Raw genomic sequence first — 18,730 nt, 5'->3', positions numbered from 1 at the left:
TATCGAACTTTGTAAGAAACTGACAGTATGCAAATTTTGCAACAAACTTTCAGCCGCAAGAGGAAATTGTATATAAAGGGTGACTTTGGAGGGTGGATGGTGGGGAATGTTTCTAAAGGGCATTAACTAATTATGCTTGTTAAAATACAAGTATAACCTACTGCACCATAATGCACTCTGCTGCAATACACTGCAACATATTGTAGTGCCTAGCAAATCATCCAATCAAAATAAACTTAGTCAGTTTGTTGTAACTGAATGAAAAATATGATGAAACACATTTTTCTCTTTAGTGTTTAAAAAAAAAAGTGAAAATAAAAAAGAAACAGACTGAACGAACTATTTTATTCACATTCTACTAATATATGACTGTTCTCTTTCATATAAATCTCAATTAACAATCCAGTAATTATATCGAAAGAATTACAGACCCTAAACCGTGCTACTGCACCTCAGAAACGAACCGTACCGTTCCGTGCACAAAGCGTACCGTACCGTGAACAAAGCGAACCGTTCCGTTCTCAAAGCGTACCGTACCGTCCACAAAGCCAACCGTTACGTGTACAAAGCGTACCGTACCGTGCACAAAGCGAACCGTTCCGTGCACAAAGCGTACCGTACCGTCCACAAAGCGTACCGTTCCGTGCAAGAAACGAACCGTACCGTTCTTTGGTTAATTATGCAAACCACGCCCCCAATGATTTTTGAATCGTGCGTTGACCAAATAAGTCATTTTGGTTTATTTCTCTCAATAGCGCCCGTGAAAGAGGACGGAGGTTATGTCTGGCTATTTGAAACACCATTATCAAGTAACATGTATCTGGGCTTTCAAGTGTGAAAATTCAAAACAACTAGACAGAGTTTACATTGATAACTTATTTGCTATAAATTAGATCAACTCGTTGTGTTTGTGATCAAAGGTACAGTACAGGCCACGAGTTTTTCCCGCAAAACACGGGCACCGTGAACCTTGAACTCGATGTCGGCATCTTGGAAGTCAGCGATTGTGGACACCGTGTAACACGGTATATAAGAGTTCCCTATTACGGAACTGATAATAAATATTTTCATTTTCTTTAAGAATAAACTTTTTTTTTTTTTTAAATGTTTGTTGTACTTAAATATTCGTAATTTAACTATACAGATGTTTAAACTAATTCCCTGGTTGTCTCGACTTAATTTCGATTTTAATTTTGCCCATTTCAATTGCTGAATCAGATACACGATCGTTTTTGCCGTAAGTATGCATTCATATCAGATGCCTGATTTTACTAATTAATTATTTTGTAAGAAATTTAAAACATATAATTATGAACCGTCTGGCTAGAGTAAAATAAAAAAAATGTATTAGACTCATATATTAATTAATTCTGCTCAGATAATTATACTCGGCTGATGCAGTTAGACTTACACTGAAAAACGGCAATTCTGTCTAATATGGATTTAAATATTACATGCGGTAAACAGGGACTTCAGATTTCTACTGAACGGAATCAACGGATATAATCTAACTAATAAAAATCATAGTCTACAGGATACATGCTTATTTGTGTCTGAAAAAAAGGATAACTTACAAAATAAAATGAAAATAAAAAATACAATGATTTTTCTCAATCCTCGTTCAAGCCACATTATGTTTGTTACCCCCCCCCCTTTATAGAAGGCGATACTAATTAGTTAGTTAAAACTCATCAAAAGTCTGGGAATTTATGTGACGCTATAATCATAATTAATGGATACACCCTTATCTAATTGTGTCTGAAAAGGGACATTTTAGGAAGTAGATGAGTTTCGCTGAATGTCAGTTGAGTGAGTTTTAAAAATGCATGTACACTTGATGTAGTCAAAGCTAAATAATTTGAAAGGTGTGTTATATACACGGCACCCCGACCCTCTGGCTGTGACCCAATATTTTTTAAAAGGTGTGAACTCTGAATTGACCATCAGAATGTTTCAAAACAAAAGAGAAATTCTTTCCGCGTAAACAGACTTTCAAGGACAGGTGATGCAAGGATTTTCTGCGTAAAGCATGTATGTGCAGAGAACGAATGCATTGCGCAATAGTTGTAAATAGGTTGAGTTTGAACTAAAGTTGTGGAAATTAAATAGCATCTGTGACTTTGGCGATGTAAATAAAACCAAGAATGAGATAAATACAAGGTTTTTTTTGTTTTGTTTTGTTTTTTTTTTTTACAGATTATATAACGGGGTTGCATCTCTCCCTCTTTCTCTCTCTTTTTCACGACATAGTATTTACACATTTTACAAGAAAAGACTAACTTATCAAAATGAAGAAAAACTTATTTAAATAATTACTTAGACTGAAAGGATTTTTAAAAACATAATACTCGTTTATGAAAAGAAATGTTTTCTTCACGCGAAATGCGATCGGAAGTCATTTTATTGATTCCGAGTTTCTGCCTCTGATTTTCGTATCTAAATTCAGAGTAATTAAAGATTTTCAGATTAAATAAAGATTAACTTAAGAAAAAAAGAAAGAAAAACAAACAAACAAACAAACAAGTATTCTATGCCCTGTAAATTTTTTAAAATTATTTTTCTTCAACATTTTTTATTAATAAATTTATTTTTTGTTACTGATATTTCTCTTCTAAGGCAGACATTTAAACGATAGATCAAACAATTTTAAAAATGAGAAACAATCTACATTTCTTATTACTAAGATTAAAAATAAAAGCACAAATAGTCATATTTTTTCTATAGATCAATCAATATTGAAAATAATTTATATACGTGTATAGTGTTAAATATATAATTCCGCGAACAAGTATATATTCAATTCTGTTAAAGCTTTATTCTAGAATGAAAAACTATTATATAAATGTGTGTCTTTTTTCTATTTTCTATTTCTTCTATATATCAATATATTTACAAATGCCATAAAGATCAGTGGGACGATGTTTTTCCTTTCATTTTATTTTCTTATTTCCTCCATCACTGCTTCAGTGTAAATTAATCTTTAAAATTGAAACCGAAACATAGCACACAAGGCTATGATAAACACAATAGCATACATGTACATGTAATAAAACATTTGAACTTCCCTAATAAATAGAAACTCATTAATACTTCAATTTATATGAATAATAAATAAATTACATTCTTTAATAACGGAAATGAAATTGTAAACATGCATAAAGATCTTCAAAATTCGTTTAAAATAGACTATTTTTTAGCAGCCAATCAATGACCAAAGCTAACAGGCTCCGCCCACTTCATTTGCATACCGTTTCCCAAAGCGTGCCGTTCACAAAACGAACCGTTCCGTGCAAGAAACGAAACGTACCGTCAACAAAGCGTACTGTTCCGTGCATCACGCGAACCGTACCGTGCACAAAGCGTACCGTTCCGTGCACAAAGCGAACCGTTCCGTGAACAAAGCGTACCTTACCGTGAACAAAGCGAACCGTTCCGAGAACAAAGCGTACCGAACCGTACCGTGCAAGTGGTGTAGTAGCACGGTTTAGGGTCTGTATGTCGGAGGACTTTTTCGACAAAGTTACGCACTGATAACATTTTATCGAAGGACTAGTTTGGATATGCACATAACATTCTGAAGAAATGATCAATCCTCTTTGACTGAGAAGGGTTTAATTTTATTTGTGAGAGAATAAATATATCTTTTCTAAATATAAGAATTTGACGACACTTTATTGCAATGCATTTACACTGCAAATTTTAATTTTTCTTAATTTTGTGTTTTGAAATAACAGTTGGATGGATTTTATTTAATTCAAATTAAATTAATTAAAATCTGGATGGAATTTAATTAAATCAAATTTTCTTAATATACAATTGTTCTCTCTCATATGATTCTGAATTAAATTCAAATCAAATTAATTAAAATCTGGATGCATTTTAATTAAATCAAATTTTCTTAATATGTTCTCTTTCATATGATTCTGAATTAACAATCCAGTAATTATGACAAAAGACATGTTGACAGAGTTACGTATTGATTTTTTTCTTTTTGAAATCAAATGTCCAGTTAGCGTTTGCGAAAAATATACTGCATGCGCACTCTTCTGCAAAACAATGCTACCCATTGTAGTGCCTGGCAAATTATCCAATCAAAATAAACTTAGTTGTTTTTTTGTTTTTTTGTAATTGAATTAAAAATCTGATTCTTTAAATTAGTGTTTTGAAAAGAAAAGTTTTATGGAAAAAACAGACCGGATGAAATATTTAATTTATTTTTTAATCGATATATGACTGCATGTATTCTTTCATACAAATTTCAATTAACAGTCTACAGCACTTAATTATGTCTGGGGACTCTTTCGACAAAGTTGTACGTATTGATAATTTTTTATCGAACGACTAGTTTGGACAAGCAAAAAATATTCTGAAGAAATCAACACTCCTCTTTGACTGGTGAGTAATTTTATTTTCACCCGCAAGCATATTAATGCTTCGTATCTTCATAATCTACCTATACCTATATTGCACTGCACTACAATGTAATGGCAATCAAACATTCAGAAGTCCAATTTTGTTTTACATGATTTTTTTTTTAATTGAAGATAAAATTGAAACAAAATGTCTTTAATCTTTATTTTTCTATTTTAAAAAGTTAGGGACAGACTGGATGATCTTAAATTAACAAAAAATCAGCTAGTGCAGTGCTGCAATGCATCCCATTGTAATTGCTTGACGTATACTGTCTACTTAAAACATATTTGGTCTATCTTTATTAAGTTAAACATTGAAATAAATTGGAATTTTCCTGTCTGACTGACGAATGAACATCTTGAGACTCGATCAAACAAAGCGCCCATTGTAGAACAATCAAGAGAGCTTTCACTACTACATGCCTAGCCATCTAGCAGTACTTGTTTTGTGAGAGAAACTCACATTACGTATACACACAAGACCAAACTTAACATGAGTGAGTGACTCTCTTGTCTTATATAGTATACAAGCTTGTTATCCGTTAATATTGCCTGAACATTTGCATAATCGTTTTGTCTACGTTGTTCAAAGGGCCATAATTTGATTATCGAACTTTGTAAGAAACTGACAGTATGCAAATTTTGCAACAAACTTTCAGCCGCAAGAGGAAATTGTATATAAAGGGTGACTTTGGAGGGTGGATGGTGGGGAATGTTTCTAAAGGGCATTAACTAATTATGCTTGTTAAAATACAAGTATAACCTACTGCACCATAATGCACTCTGCTGCAATACACTGCAACATATTGTAGTGCCTAGCAAATCATCCAGTCAAAATAAACCTAGTCAGTTTGTTGTAACTGAATGAAAAATATGATGAAACACATTTTTCTCTTCAGTGTTTTTAAAAAAAAAGTTAAAATAAAAAAGAAACAGACTGAACGAACTATTTTATTCACATTCTACTAATATATGACTGTTCTCTTTCATATAAATCTCAATTAACAATCCAGTAATTATATCGAAAGAATTATGTCGGAGGACTTTTTCGACAAAGTTACGCACTGATAACATTTTATCGAAGGACTAGTTTGGATATGCACATAACATTCTGAAGAAATGATCAATCCTCTTTGACTGAGAAGGGTTTAATTTTATTTGTGAGAGAATAAATATATCTTTTCTAAATATAAGAATTTGACGACACTTTATTGCAATGCATTTACACTGCAAATTTTAATTTTTCTTAATTTTGTGTTTTGAAATAACAGTTGGATGGATTTTATTTAATTCAAATTAAATTAATTAAAATCTGGATGGAATTTAATTAAATCAAATTTTCTTAATATACAATTGTTCTCTTTCATATGATTCTGAATTGAATTCAAATCAAATTAATTAAAATCTGGATGCATTTTAATTAAATCAAATTTTCTTAATATACAATTGTTCTCTTTCATATGATTCTGAATTCACAATCCAGTAATTATGACAAAAGACATGTTGACAGAGTTACGTATTGATTTTTTTCTTTTTGAAATCAAATGTCCAGTTAGCGTTTGCGAAAAATATACTGCATGCGCACTCTTCTGCAAAACAATGCTACCCATTGTAGTGCCTGGCAAATTATCCAATCAAAATAAACTTAGTTGTTTTTTTGTTTTTTTGTAATTGAATTAAAAATCTGATTCTTTAAATTAGTGTTTTGAAAAGAAAAGTTTTATGGAAAAAACAGACCGGATGAAATATTTAATTTATTTTTTAATTGATATATGACTGCATGTATTCTTTCATACAAATTTCAATTAACAGTCTACAGCACTTAATTATGTCTGGGGACTCTTTCGACAAAGTTGTACGCCGACAAAGTTGTACGCATTGATAATTTTTTATCGAACGACTAGTTTGGACAAGCAAAAAATATTCTGAAGAAATCAACACTCCTCTTTGACTGGTGAGTAATTTTATTTTCACCCGCAAGCATATTAATGCTTCGTATCTTCATAATCTACCTATACCTATATTGCACTGCACTACAATGTAATGGCAATCAAACATTCAGAAGTCCAGTTTTGTTTTGTACACGGTTGGGATAAATTCATACGTCACTCCATACCTCAAAAAAAAAAATCAATAAAAATAAAAATTGAACAGCCCCACAACGTTTACATATTTCATAGTAGAATTTATCGATTATAATGTTTGATTCTCCATCATTTCGAGCAAGAGTGGTCTAAATATACCTTCCACATGTAAAACCCTGAAAAACTAAAATTTCAATTGAACTATAATTCATCTTTTTTGAGAGCAATGGACGATCCCTTTAAGCAAGATCGGTCCTCTGTCATACAAGAACACAATTGGCCACACTAAATAGTCCACATCTGGGGCTGGGGCATTCCGAGAAATCATTATATCGGAAGAAAATGGTGAACCTGGCCTCACTTTGAAAGTTACTGATAATGGTCTGTCCTGTATGGCAGAAATCCACGCGCACTTCAGACAAAGTTTGATGAAAGGATGCACTTTGACCGCCTTTAAATGGGCCTTCAGATGTGGTTTTTCCGTTAAGAAAAACAACTGAAAAAAATATATGTACTCGTAGTTACAAGTTACATAGATATGAGGCACCGTTTTGGTATTTACTGCCAAAAAGTGATATAGTATTCGAATAGGTGATATCACTTACTAGTATTCAAATTGGTGAGATCACTAATTCATTTCCAATAGGTGATATCATCTATTTGAATTAGTGATATTACCTATTGGAAATGAATAGGTGATATATCACCCATTCGTGCCAAATAGGTGATATCATCAATTCGAATAAGTGATATCACCCATTCGAATAGGTGAAATCACCTATTTGAATTTCTTGAAATAAATAATGAATGCTCCCTAGACTGTATACTTTACCACCAAGAAACTATTCGAATAAATGATATCATCTATTTGAAAAGAAAGGGTGATATCAGCTAATTAGTGATATCACCTTTTCTAATAGGTGATATCACCGATTCAAATCAAAAACTGTAGATGATATTACTTATTCAAAATCTGTATAGGTGACATCATTGATTCAAATAGGTGATATTATAGTTTGCAATTAAGTGTGAAGTTTTACGTTATGTCACGATCTAGTTGACATCTGCGCTAAAGGTAAATTGTACACGCCTCCTAACCGCAAGCTTTACGACTGGAACTTTCTTCTTATCCCTGATTGGTTGCTCGTGCAACAAACTATTTCAGTGTCAATGTTGATTTTGGTTTGAACATATTTCATTATGTAGCAATTACATAAACGGATTGGGCAGCAGGCATAGCCTATATAAGCCCTCTCCACAGGTACAAGGTTAATTAATACACATATAGTAACAGGTTCATATGTCACTAATAAGTTATCTACAACTGACACAAAATTACACAGAATTTAGGAGAAAGTACAAAAAAATTACATAAGAGAAAAAGAAAAAAATACGTTGTCGTTGTTGATAGTATATGTTGACCAATCATGTTTACGCTGGAAGCATCTGACGGGAAAGATCGTGACGTAACACCAAACTTCACACTTAACTGAAATTAATAATGCCACTTTTTGGCAGTAAATGCGAAAACGGTGCCTCATACAAAGATGCAGAGCTAACAAAAGGAACGCAATCTTTATATTCTCTCAAAGGGTTTTAGAGATTAGAGATGGCTTTGGTTTATGTGAAAGGGATCGAATTTCTTATACTAGTATATAGGATCCAGTACAAGATTAAAATGTTTGGATGATTATGTTGAAAATTGGTTGTCCATCCAAATTGTTTTTTTGACCAGTAAGGAACAGTTCTGCACAACCAAGGTGAAAAAAAGTGCTCCTTAAATAATAGGAAAACGTATAATATTGTAGTGAGTCTAACCGCTTAACTTGTGTTTATTTTTTGTTCATAGACCTATCATAACTCATAAGTAATTGTACGCTCTTTAAATAAAAATAACCCAGACTTTGTACTTTGAATACCTGTTCAATTACTGGAACTATCTGAGGGTTTACTGATCTCCTGAGTCTAGAGAGTTCTAACGATACTTGTTGGTCAGTTTGTTCCGTAGACTGGGGTATACGAATCTGTGAAAATCATTATAATTATATCAGTGTTCAACATATTCAACATTTCTATAAAATTCTATACAAACGATGTCCGCAAAATATCGAGCAAGAATATGTATACACTATACACTTATGTTTATAACATTTTTAAAAAGTCTGCCTTATTTGAAAGTTCTCTGAGGAATTCCAGTTAGTTTCCCAGAAAATGAAACATCAAATGGACATTTCTATTACTTTTTTCGATGTCATCAGGTACCAATTAAATAAATAAACAATAAAACAAAACTAATGTTGACTAAAACTGAATGATAACCTTTTTCAGTAGATGTTGGTTTGAAGTAGGAACAAACAAGGTGTCGGTTAGATCTCTAAGATGTTCTCTAGACAGGTTTTCACAGAATTCAAAACAATCCTGTAAACAAGAATTCCGGTGCAGTATTTTAGATTTAAATGTCTAGAGTTTGAATATCGCGTTACTTGTAAATGCAATAGTTTAAGTATGCACTTCCCCGACCTTTCCATTATTTCTCGTACAAAATTAGAGCTTTTTACCATGATTTTACATAATGTTCGAAATGACATTCAGCTGAAGCTGAGCTGAAAACTCAAGCGAACTTTACTGATAACATGTTGTCTGTTGTCCATCTGTAAAATGTTAACATTTTAAACTTTATTCAGTATCAATGGGCAATTTTCAACCAAACCATTCACAAAGGTATTCAGGTTACTCTACGCGCTTTCATAGTGTAAATTTGGTGGAATCTTTTCAAAATTATCTCAAGAACAATTAAATGGGCAAAACAGTTGAAATTCATGTGGAACGTTTATTAAATAAAGTACAAATTCAAGTTAGTTCAAATCACGACCTCTAGGGAGTTTATAGAAAAAAGTACTTTGAATCTTAATCTTGAAAAAATAATTAAAGCCCTGTTTATATACATGTACAATTGTCGGCATCCTCACTCTCTGTAGTTGTAAAAGTTTTATTACATTTATGTACAGTGTAACCTGTCTAACCTGGACACCGAACTGTTCGCCAGTTGTTGGATAAGACAACATTCAGCCATACAAGACAATATTTTAAACAAATGAATTAACTGAAAAAAGACAAAGTATACTTTGTATTAGGCAAGATTTTAGATTATACAGCATTCGGATTAAACAAGTTTCACTGTATTACAAGTATTTAACATGACAGAAAACAACCTGAAGAATTTTAAGCAGTTCCTCTGTGGCCTCTCTTTCTCTGAGTTTTTTCTTGTAAATGAAGAATTCAAAGGCAGGCTGCCACTCTGTGTTGTATATTTCTGATAATAATTCAGCTACATTTTCGGGTCTATCAGAAAACGAAGAAAAACAAATATGTTTCATTTAAACTGTTTAGATGTAAACATTTAAGGTGCATTACTATGTATTGATCAAAACATACAAAAACGTTCGTTTGTTTGCTGTTGAGCGTCCCACTCGAGAATTTTTTTAATCATATGAAGACACCGCTACCTAGTAATTTTATCCTATATTCGGCATTTAGGACCATTGAACAGCAAGTGACCTTTTTCGTGCCAGCACCTACTTCAACATGGGAAATCGGTTTATATGGTCTTATCCGAAGGAGCGGTCTCGACCTCCCACGGTGGGATTCGAACCAGCGATGTAAGGATCAACTCACATACATCATGTAAAAGTCAGCCAATATCACAAGGAAGTTTCATCAAGTTTTTGTTAAATTAGAACGAGGTCTTTAAGTTAAGGGAACCGACTGAAGTTTCTTAAACAAAACATGTCCCATGAACTGAATTTCTATTCCTACCTAGCAGTAGTGATCTCTATCGGGTGAAGTACAGGTAGCCCTCTCGCCGTCCTCTCTTTTTCAAGGTCAAGGTTGGCCAACCTAAGTCTTTCTACTTCTGATTTTAATTCAGAAATAAGTTCCTCCCTGTTTATAAAGGTAAGACGTTTTCATGGATATTTATTGCATAATGAATGCGTGGCGTGGCTCGAAACAATTAATTGATAAAGAGATATTTTTCAGAGTTTATCGGTATATGCTGTGATAAAATTAAGTCTAACCTTGACTGATCCCCTTTATTTGTGTTCTGTAATATATGAAATACTTTTGGAATGTAGAATCTTTGAATATTTAAAAGCTATCACTATATGCAAGTATGTCAAAAATATTTTTTTTAAGTTAAACATTAAAACTTAAAGAAATCACGCTTTTACTATACCTAAAAAATACAAAATTGTACATTATTGTAGAAGCAACCTAGATTAATACGGGTTACATTGGCCTTACTTGGGGCTTTTCCTCTTCTGTTTTATAGTCTATGTTTTCTTCTACCCACTGTAAAAATCACAAACATATGATTAAATATAAAACAAGAACTAAATACTATATAATGATTAGAAAAAATAAGATACTAAATTAAGGACAGATGGATATAAAAAAAATGGATGTCTGGTTTGGTGTATATTTTTAACCTATTTCGTTTATGAATAATTAAATTGGGATAGAACACAGATTAAAATGTGTCAAAATGAAGAAAATTGAATTACATTTATTTTTATATATTTGGGAGACTTGGAAAAAATCTTATGCCTAAAAATTGAAGGAATCAGTGGATGATGTGACTTTATTTGACCTTTGTCCACTTTACATGACCTTTATTTTTCCAAAGGTGTTCTATGAATTTTAAATTCCTTATTTTCAAAGTTATAGACTGAAATAGTAAGGAAAAATCCCCCCAAAGAAACTGACTAAAAAATAAAACGCTATATGCTACTTAACAGCCATTTTTCATTTTGATAAACATATGTAAATGTATTTCCTATATGACTTCATAGGAAAAGCTGTACTCATGATAAAATATGATGGGAATCTTATAAATGGAAACGTAGCTTTGAACTTTAATTTCTAATTTCCTGTCATGATTTAGAAGTTCCAATAAATGAAGGATTTTTAGGTGCGATTTTTATGATGTAATGTTGTAAACCTCCACCAGGCGCGGAACCAGAATTCTTTCCGGGGGGGGGGGGGGGGGATCGGGTCGTCGCTAGGGGAATCCAACCCAGTCAAAAAGAAATTCACAACTCCATAATTTCTTAAGAAGCAAGAAAAAAACTGAATTCCTTCATGATAAAGGTGGGGTCCACATTTTCTAATGGGGTGGTGGTGGTGGTGTCCCAATGCCAAAGTCATTTATTATTTGATAGAGTACATATTTTAATACTTCTGCTACCTAAGGACCCCCACCCCCTTTCCATATCAAGACCTCTAGTTCTGCCAATCTCCACAAATAAATTTTATACAAAATGCCAACTGAAGCTATAGTTTTATTTTTCCTTTTAAAAACACGAGGATTTTATCATTTGTTATATGTACTTACATTTCTCTCGGCCTCCAAGAGCGCGTCTCTAAATGGTGCGCTATTCACAATCAATGTGCCACCTTTAAAATTTCTTACGCAAGCAACAATAGGCTCTGCCCAGTGAGCAAAATTTTCATCTGGACTTGCACTTTGCGATGGTCGCAGGTCGTCGCTAGGTCTGCGATTATCTAAAAAAAAATCTTTTTTTTTTAAAATGGGGGTGAAAATAATTAAACATGGAAAGTCTTATTTTATCAACAGTCTGTAATATGCATCTTGGCATATACGTGAATTTTTATCAGTCAAATAACTTTATGGTTAGGTAAACTATAAAGCTTTGATATTTTGTAAATGGTATATTTAAAAAAAAAACTTTTAACTCTAGCAACTGACCGCATAGACTTTCGTCCTGTTTGTCTGTCCGCAATTATATCTCTTAATTTTAAAGGAATGTTTTGAGAAAAATGGAAACAAGGTATTTGATTCAGGTTTGTTCATATCTCCAACCGTAGAGAAAGGTTTTCATGCAATTGACAATTTTCCCCGCGTATGGAAAGGGTTCATTTTTACGCAGATCTCGTCAATGGATAAGAGTACAACCAATTACAATTTGACGCACAATATCAGAATATATATCTATAAACCTCTAGGTGTCAAGTTGTCAGGTGTGGCTAGAAAATGCAAGAATTTGAAAGTATTTGTGCTTAAAGTATAACCTCTTAAATAATTTTCTTCGAGCACACTTTTGATAGATATGTGAAATGGTTAGCAATGAGGCTTTTTTGAATTCTATATATGATAAACTGTAAGCAATGTGACTTATAAATATCATATTTCGAATTCGCCGATAATTGTCCTATTTGTATGACAAAAGCAAAGTTAATTTGTACAAGGCATATCTAATACGGAATTCTTTACCACCATGCGATTCTCAACAACACTAAAAAGCATACTTTCTCTTGTCAGTTTGAAACCCTTCTTATTGTTAAAAATAATTATCTTACCTTGACATCCCAGATGATTTTTATACGATAAATTTGCAACTTGATTAAACTATAATATCTATATGCGCTGCTGCTGCATTTGTATATCTTACAAATTCATGTAAAACATCATAGTATAGTATATAAAACAAAGGACTGAACTTAACTGGCTGATACCTCGTCTATAGTGATCCATCCTTGTTAAATGGGCACACACCCTTGTATCTTTCTATATCACCATTTCTGGCCTTGGCTCAGTGATTTTTCATGCTTTATGAATTTGTTCCTTTTCAATACCATAAATGCGGAATTCTATCTACCCTGTGTTGTAATTCGACACACCGAGAACAATCTAGTTCGTCAACAACACAAACCGTCATTTAAATGCTGTTATTGAGTTTTTCGCTCCTTATGGACTTGCAATTCCTGCAAGCTCACGAGGCGTATAGGAAACAACGCTCACCTGGGCCATTTTAACCCTTGTCAGGGACCTTTATATAAAGCTTTTACTATCTGTACCCATTTAAATCTTGATACTAGTAACCTATTATAGTTGCATTCTTGCTCCAGGACCTCTGCTGTTTTTTAACAGGTTTAAAATGTCTATACACCCATATTTAACCACTTGGCTTCTTTTTGCCCCCCCCCCCCCTTTCTCACTCTGTTAAGCCTCGGGAGTTATGATTTGAACAAACATAAACATTTACTGCAGAAGGACATATATATAATAGGAATATAGGACCCTACCACAGTCCATCTAGGATATGAGAAGAATATATTACTCTACCACATCCCAGCTAGGATATGACATGAACATATGACCATACCACAGCCCAGCTAGGACATGACAAGAATATATGACCCTACCATTGCCAAGCTAGGACATGACAAGAATATATGACCCTATCAAAGCCCAGCTACGATATGACAAGAATATTACCCCAACATAGCCCAGCTAGGATATGACAACCCTACCATATCCCAGCTAGAATGTGACAACAATATATGACCCTACTACAGCCCACCTAGGATATGACAAGAATATATGACCCTACCATAGCCTAGCTAGGATATGACAAGAATATACTAGTATGACCCTATCAAAGCCCAGCTACGATATGACAAGAATATAACCCCAACATAGCCTAGCTAGGATATGACAACCCTACCATATCCCAGCTAGAATGTGACAACAATATATGACCCTACTACAGCCCACCTAGGATATGACAAGAATATATGGCCCTACCATAGCCTAGCTAGGATATGACAAGAATATGTGACCCTACCATAGCCCAGCTAGGACATGACAAGAATATATGACCCTACTATAGCCCAACTAGGAAAGAACAAGAATATAATATCCTACCATACATACCGTAGCCCAGCCAGGATATAACAAGAATATTACCTTACAATAGCCCAGCTAGGATAAGAGAAGAATTTATGACCCTACTACAGCCCAGCCAGGATATGAGAAGAATATATTACCCTACCATATTCCAACTAGGATATGACAAGAATATATGACCCTACCAAAGGCAAGCTAGGATGTGAGAAGAATAAATGACCCTAACATATCCCAGCTAGGATGTGACAAGAATATATGACCCTACCAAAGCCATGCTAGGATATGAGAAGAGTAAATGACTCTAACATAGCCCAGCTAGGATATGGCAAGAATATTACCCTACCATATCCCATCTAGGATGTGACAAGAATATATGACCCTACCATAGCCCTGCTACGATATGACAAGAATAAATGATCCTAACATAGCCCAGCTAGAATATGACAAGATCGAATATAGGACCCTTCCACAGCCCAGCTAGGATATGACAAGAATATATTACTCTACCACAGCCCACCCAGGACATGACAAGAATATTATCCTATCATAGCCCAGCTAGGATGTGACAAGAATATATGATCCTACCATAGCCTAGCTACGATATATAGAGAATATTACATACTAAAATCCATATCATATGTCATATCAGCCCGAGGGCTGATATGGGCCGGACCCGAGGGTTGATGTGACATATGATTTGGATTTTTAAAAAGTAGACATAGATTTATATTACACGAGGACTCCCATGCCAATTTCAGTAGTCCTCATCCACTGACGTCAAACACAAAAGCAGCCGTATGAGATTTACATGCATATTTGGCCTCCGTAGTGTCAGACACAGAGACAGATGCGCACGAGATTTGCATGCATATTAGGACTCCATAGCCCCTGACCTATCGACCTGCCTAATTTACATTCGGGCAGAATTATGAAAGAAATCAACTCCGCAAACTTTCAAAGAGTTATCATGGGGGAAAAAATTAGAAATGGAAATATTACTCTACCATAGTCCAGCTACAATATGACAAAAATACATGCACAAAGCCTTTCCTTTAAATTTTATCATTTTTTTTCCCTTGAAAGAGAATGGCACACCAACAAACTTGAATGTGAGAAGTTTTCTTCTGAAATACAATACATTTGTATATAAGGCAAAATTCCAAACTAAACACTGAATCTAGTAGTGTGCATCCCTATGCACATTACTACCGGTCTTGTTGAGTAGGCTTTCCCTTCTAAAATCTTTTTCCCCGGAAAACTGGCTTTGAAGTAGAATTCCCCCCGGGAAACTGGCTCTAGGGTAGGATTTCCCCCGAGGAAATCCCATACCAGAGTCAATTTTCCGGGGTGAAATCCTACTCTGTGTAGTAGTTATAGAGTGCGATTTCCCCCAGAGCCAATTTTTCCCCAATAATATATAAGTTTTTATAATAAGGACTGGTTACAGAAAGATGGACATTTGTACAACATAGTAATTATTGCACACATTGGATTCAAGCAACATATAAGTAGTAAAAGGTATACAAAAATAAATGACTTTCTTCTGGAGAAAAATTAATCCATAAAAATTTAAGATAGCCTTGTTATAAAACTGTGCATTAAAAATGTGTGACATATACAAGTATATCGCTGTGCTATTAGAGGTATGTAAACATCGAACCTGAGGAGTTTTACATTTCTTAAAAAATAAATATCTCCGTTGAAAGTTCATGCTTTGAAATATATACTGAAGTCGAAAAACACTAATTTACCAGTTTACCGTTGATCTTTTTTCACAAAAATATATTGCGGTTGTAGTATATATTGACCCTATAACAAGCTTTAAGGGGGAAATCCTACTTTGAGAAAGAAAGAAAAAGGGGGAAAATTGGCTCTGGTAAGTTTTCCCCTCAGGGGGTAATCATACTCTAGAGTATGATTTCCCGGGGAAAGCTGGCTATGGAGGAAATCCTACTCTACAACACCAGTATGTAAATTAGTTTGCACATCGATTCAGCAACCGACTCAATACTGGTAGTATGCATCCTTAGATGCATTGTGCATGCAAGTTTGGTTAATATAGATCTAAAATTTACTTGGATAAGTGACCTCTTCCAAAAACATAAACCAAAAACATTAACCTGTTTTTAAAACAATAACCTGGACATTCTTTAGCTAAAAATGCAGCATCTGAAATCTTGACTGGTACATTGAAACAACCAGAAGCATCCTCTATCCATTTTGAATTAATATAAGGTACAGAAGTACCTAAAATACTCCAAATTGTGAAATTCTGGTTTGAATAACTCATTAGAAGAAGGATATTCCAATGTGGATACACTTGTACATCCTAGTGAACTGAATATAGTCACAGTGTTATAAAGATCAAATGCAACATTGCCAGTTAGATGCAAGTAAAAAGTGATTATCAAACCTCATTAGATAAAAGCTTTTAAGACATGTAACCTGTTGCTTCAGCTTAAATCAGCTATTCACAAAAGTCTGGCTAATTTCCATCTTACCAAAAGGGCAATGAGACTTATAAAAGGGCTTTAAAATAAAATGAAGACAAACTGCTCTCAATCATTTATTTTTTTCGTGCGTAGTTAATTACATTCTTTACTGTTTTTTAAAACAATTATCAATAACTTGTAATAAATTTATGACAAATCTTCTGACCTAATCCTATAAATGAATTAAACTGTTCATTTATAGTCTCATCAGAAAAGTTGAAGACCTTCTTATGTAATGAAATATTATAAGCTTTCAATTTAATAGGGAAAAGGCTTTCTGCAACAAAAAAGATGTATTTCAAGACTTAATTTCCAACAAAACATATTAAATGTACAGTAATTAGTGTTTTTGATTACATTCCATCGTCATACAAACCAAATAAAAAATGTATGTACATGTATATATAAATATGTGAAAATAAAAATATGCAAAAAACTTTTCACTTCCACAAAATATAACAGGTGCAAATTGATAAATACTTGTAGTATAAGCATCCACTACTTCAGAATATGCATGGCACTGGTTCAATCTCTTATATATGTAACTATTTTAAAATGCAGTGCATTTTGTCTTACCTATTAGTATACAGTATTTGTCTCAACTTCCATATCATAAGATTGATACTCCATAGAAGGTAATTAAATCAACAGTACATTTATTTCCTATACTTTTTTCAATAAATTAACTAAAGTAAAAATTAATATGAAAAGCAAAATAAAACAGTATCTAGATCTCCAAAAATATTTAGTGCACATAATAGTACAGATAACAGATTAACACTTAGATGCTCGTTCTAAACATAAACCACAAACATAAAAAAACACAGAAAGGGGGATAATAACAGCTGCTTTTCAAAGCCTACCATGTTTCCCCAAAGTTTTATTTCACATAATTTCATTTACATAATGCTGGACATAATGTCACATAATTTCACTTACAAAAATTTTATTCCATCAACAAACACTTCTGATTTGGGACATATTGGGATTGTAAACTAAGCCAAATTCAATACAGTTTCCTTTATCTTAATTCATCGACTTCACTCATCCTCCAAACAAATTGGCTCTGTACACGTTGGAAAATCAACCAAGAATATCTTTGTCAAATCTATCATTCTTAAACACCTTCAGATTAACATGACATAAAAACTCACGGTTGCCTTTAAAAGGGTACACTGAGTAATCATTGGTTTCTGAGTATGAAATTATCAAGGATAAGAATTTATCCCTTGCCTTGGGGCAATGAATTTCACAATTTTGGCAGAGGGGTCAATGCTTATCATCAAGCCAACAGTTTGTCATCTTTAAGTCCAGGAGTAAAAGAGATTTATGAAGATAGCATTAATTTTGCCATATCACTCAGGAGACAGTGGGAAGTTTGGAACATATAATTCATCATTTTTGTTCCCCTTTGGTTTAAGATGATAGGTACTAAAATTGGTTGAAAAGAAGCTGAAATGTTCAAATGTTAATACATATATATAATATATATAATGACGATGGACAAAACAGGTAGCTGTAGGTCATCTGAGCAACTCGGTTTACATGAATGCCAAACATTTTTCTCTTGCATGAACATGCAAACACAAATGATCATTAAATTAGGACAGAGTTTTCTTTTGTTATATTAATTAAATCAATGTCTATAGACAGATCCATCTTTAAGAATTTGGCTTCCCTCTTCTAATGACTCAAACTTTTCCAGACTTCCAGGAAACAATTATTTATATTTCAGCATTTTGGAAAAGTCCATTTTGTAAATTCAACACTGGTTTGTAAATTTTCTGTAAAAAAAAAAAAGTTTCCCAACTTCCTACAGACCCAAATTTTTCATATGTAGTCAGGAGACAGCAAACACACATATTTATTTTAAAGTTGGCTTCAGCTAATTACAATATACACCCCTAACTTCATTTGTTGTTGGGGGAGGGGGTTAAAAAAATATTCTTTGGTATAGAATTCACTTGTAAAGTGAAAATAATCTTTGGACAGATCCACTACCCTTATTTATATATTTATCTCATGATGTGAGTA

The 18,730-nt window shown here is 33.4% G+C and overlaps 1 protein-coding gene across 1 annotated transcript; it reads right to left on the bottom strand.

Moving 5' to 3' along the window:
- Positions 1 to 6,686: 6,686 nt before the first annotated feature.
- On the bottom strand, positions 6,687 to 13,229 carry LOC134277937 (uncharacterized). The gene is made up of 9 exons (XM_062760236.1): positions 13,031 to 13,229; positions 11,889 to 12,058; positions 10,799 to 10,846; positions 10,573 to 10,598; positions 10,313 to 10,438; positions 9,709 to 9,838; positions 8,816 to 8,914; positions 8,416 to 8,520; positions 6,687 to 6,992 (listed from the first exon to the last, which is right to left on the bottom strand). Exons 1-9 carry the CDS (start codon positions 13,047 to 13,049, stop codon positions 6,705 to 6,707), a joined length of 1,011 nt encoding a protein of 336 aa, XP_062616220.1. The 5' UTR covers positions 13,050 to 13,229; the 3' UTR covers positions 6,687 to 6,704.
- Positions 13,230 to 18,730: the final 5,501 nt, after the last annotated feature.

The sequence above is a fragment of the Saccostrea cucullata genome, unplaced genomic scaffold, assembly GCF_032062105.1.
Source record: "Saccostrea cucullata isolate Sc308-1 unplaced genomic scaffold, CSIRO_AGI_Scuc_v1 ctg965, whole genome shotgun sequence".
NCBI classification, from domain to species: Eukaryota; Metazoa; Mollusca; class Bivalvia; order Ostreida; family Ostreidae; genus Saccostrea; species Saccostrea cuccullata.
Note: the sequence above shows the minus strand (reverse complement) of the source record. Positions and strands in the feature narration are given on the sequence as shown.

Excerpts from the sequence above, each read along its gene's own strand:
- LOC134277937 (XM_062760236.1), bottom strand. Across the intron at positions 9,839-10,312 it reads ATAGAGATCACTACTGCTAG|ACCCGAAAATGTAGCTGAAT; the intron begins GTAGGAATAGAA and ends GTTTTCTGATAG. Across the intron at positions 8,915-9,708 it reads AACTGCTTAAAATTCTTCAG|GATTGTTTTGAATTCTGTGA; the intron begins GTTGTTTTCTGT and ends TCTTGTTTACAG.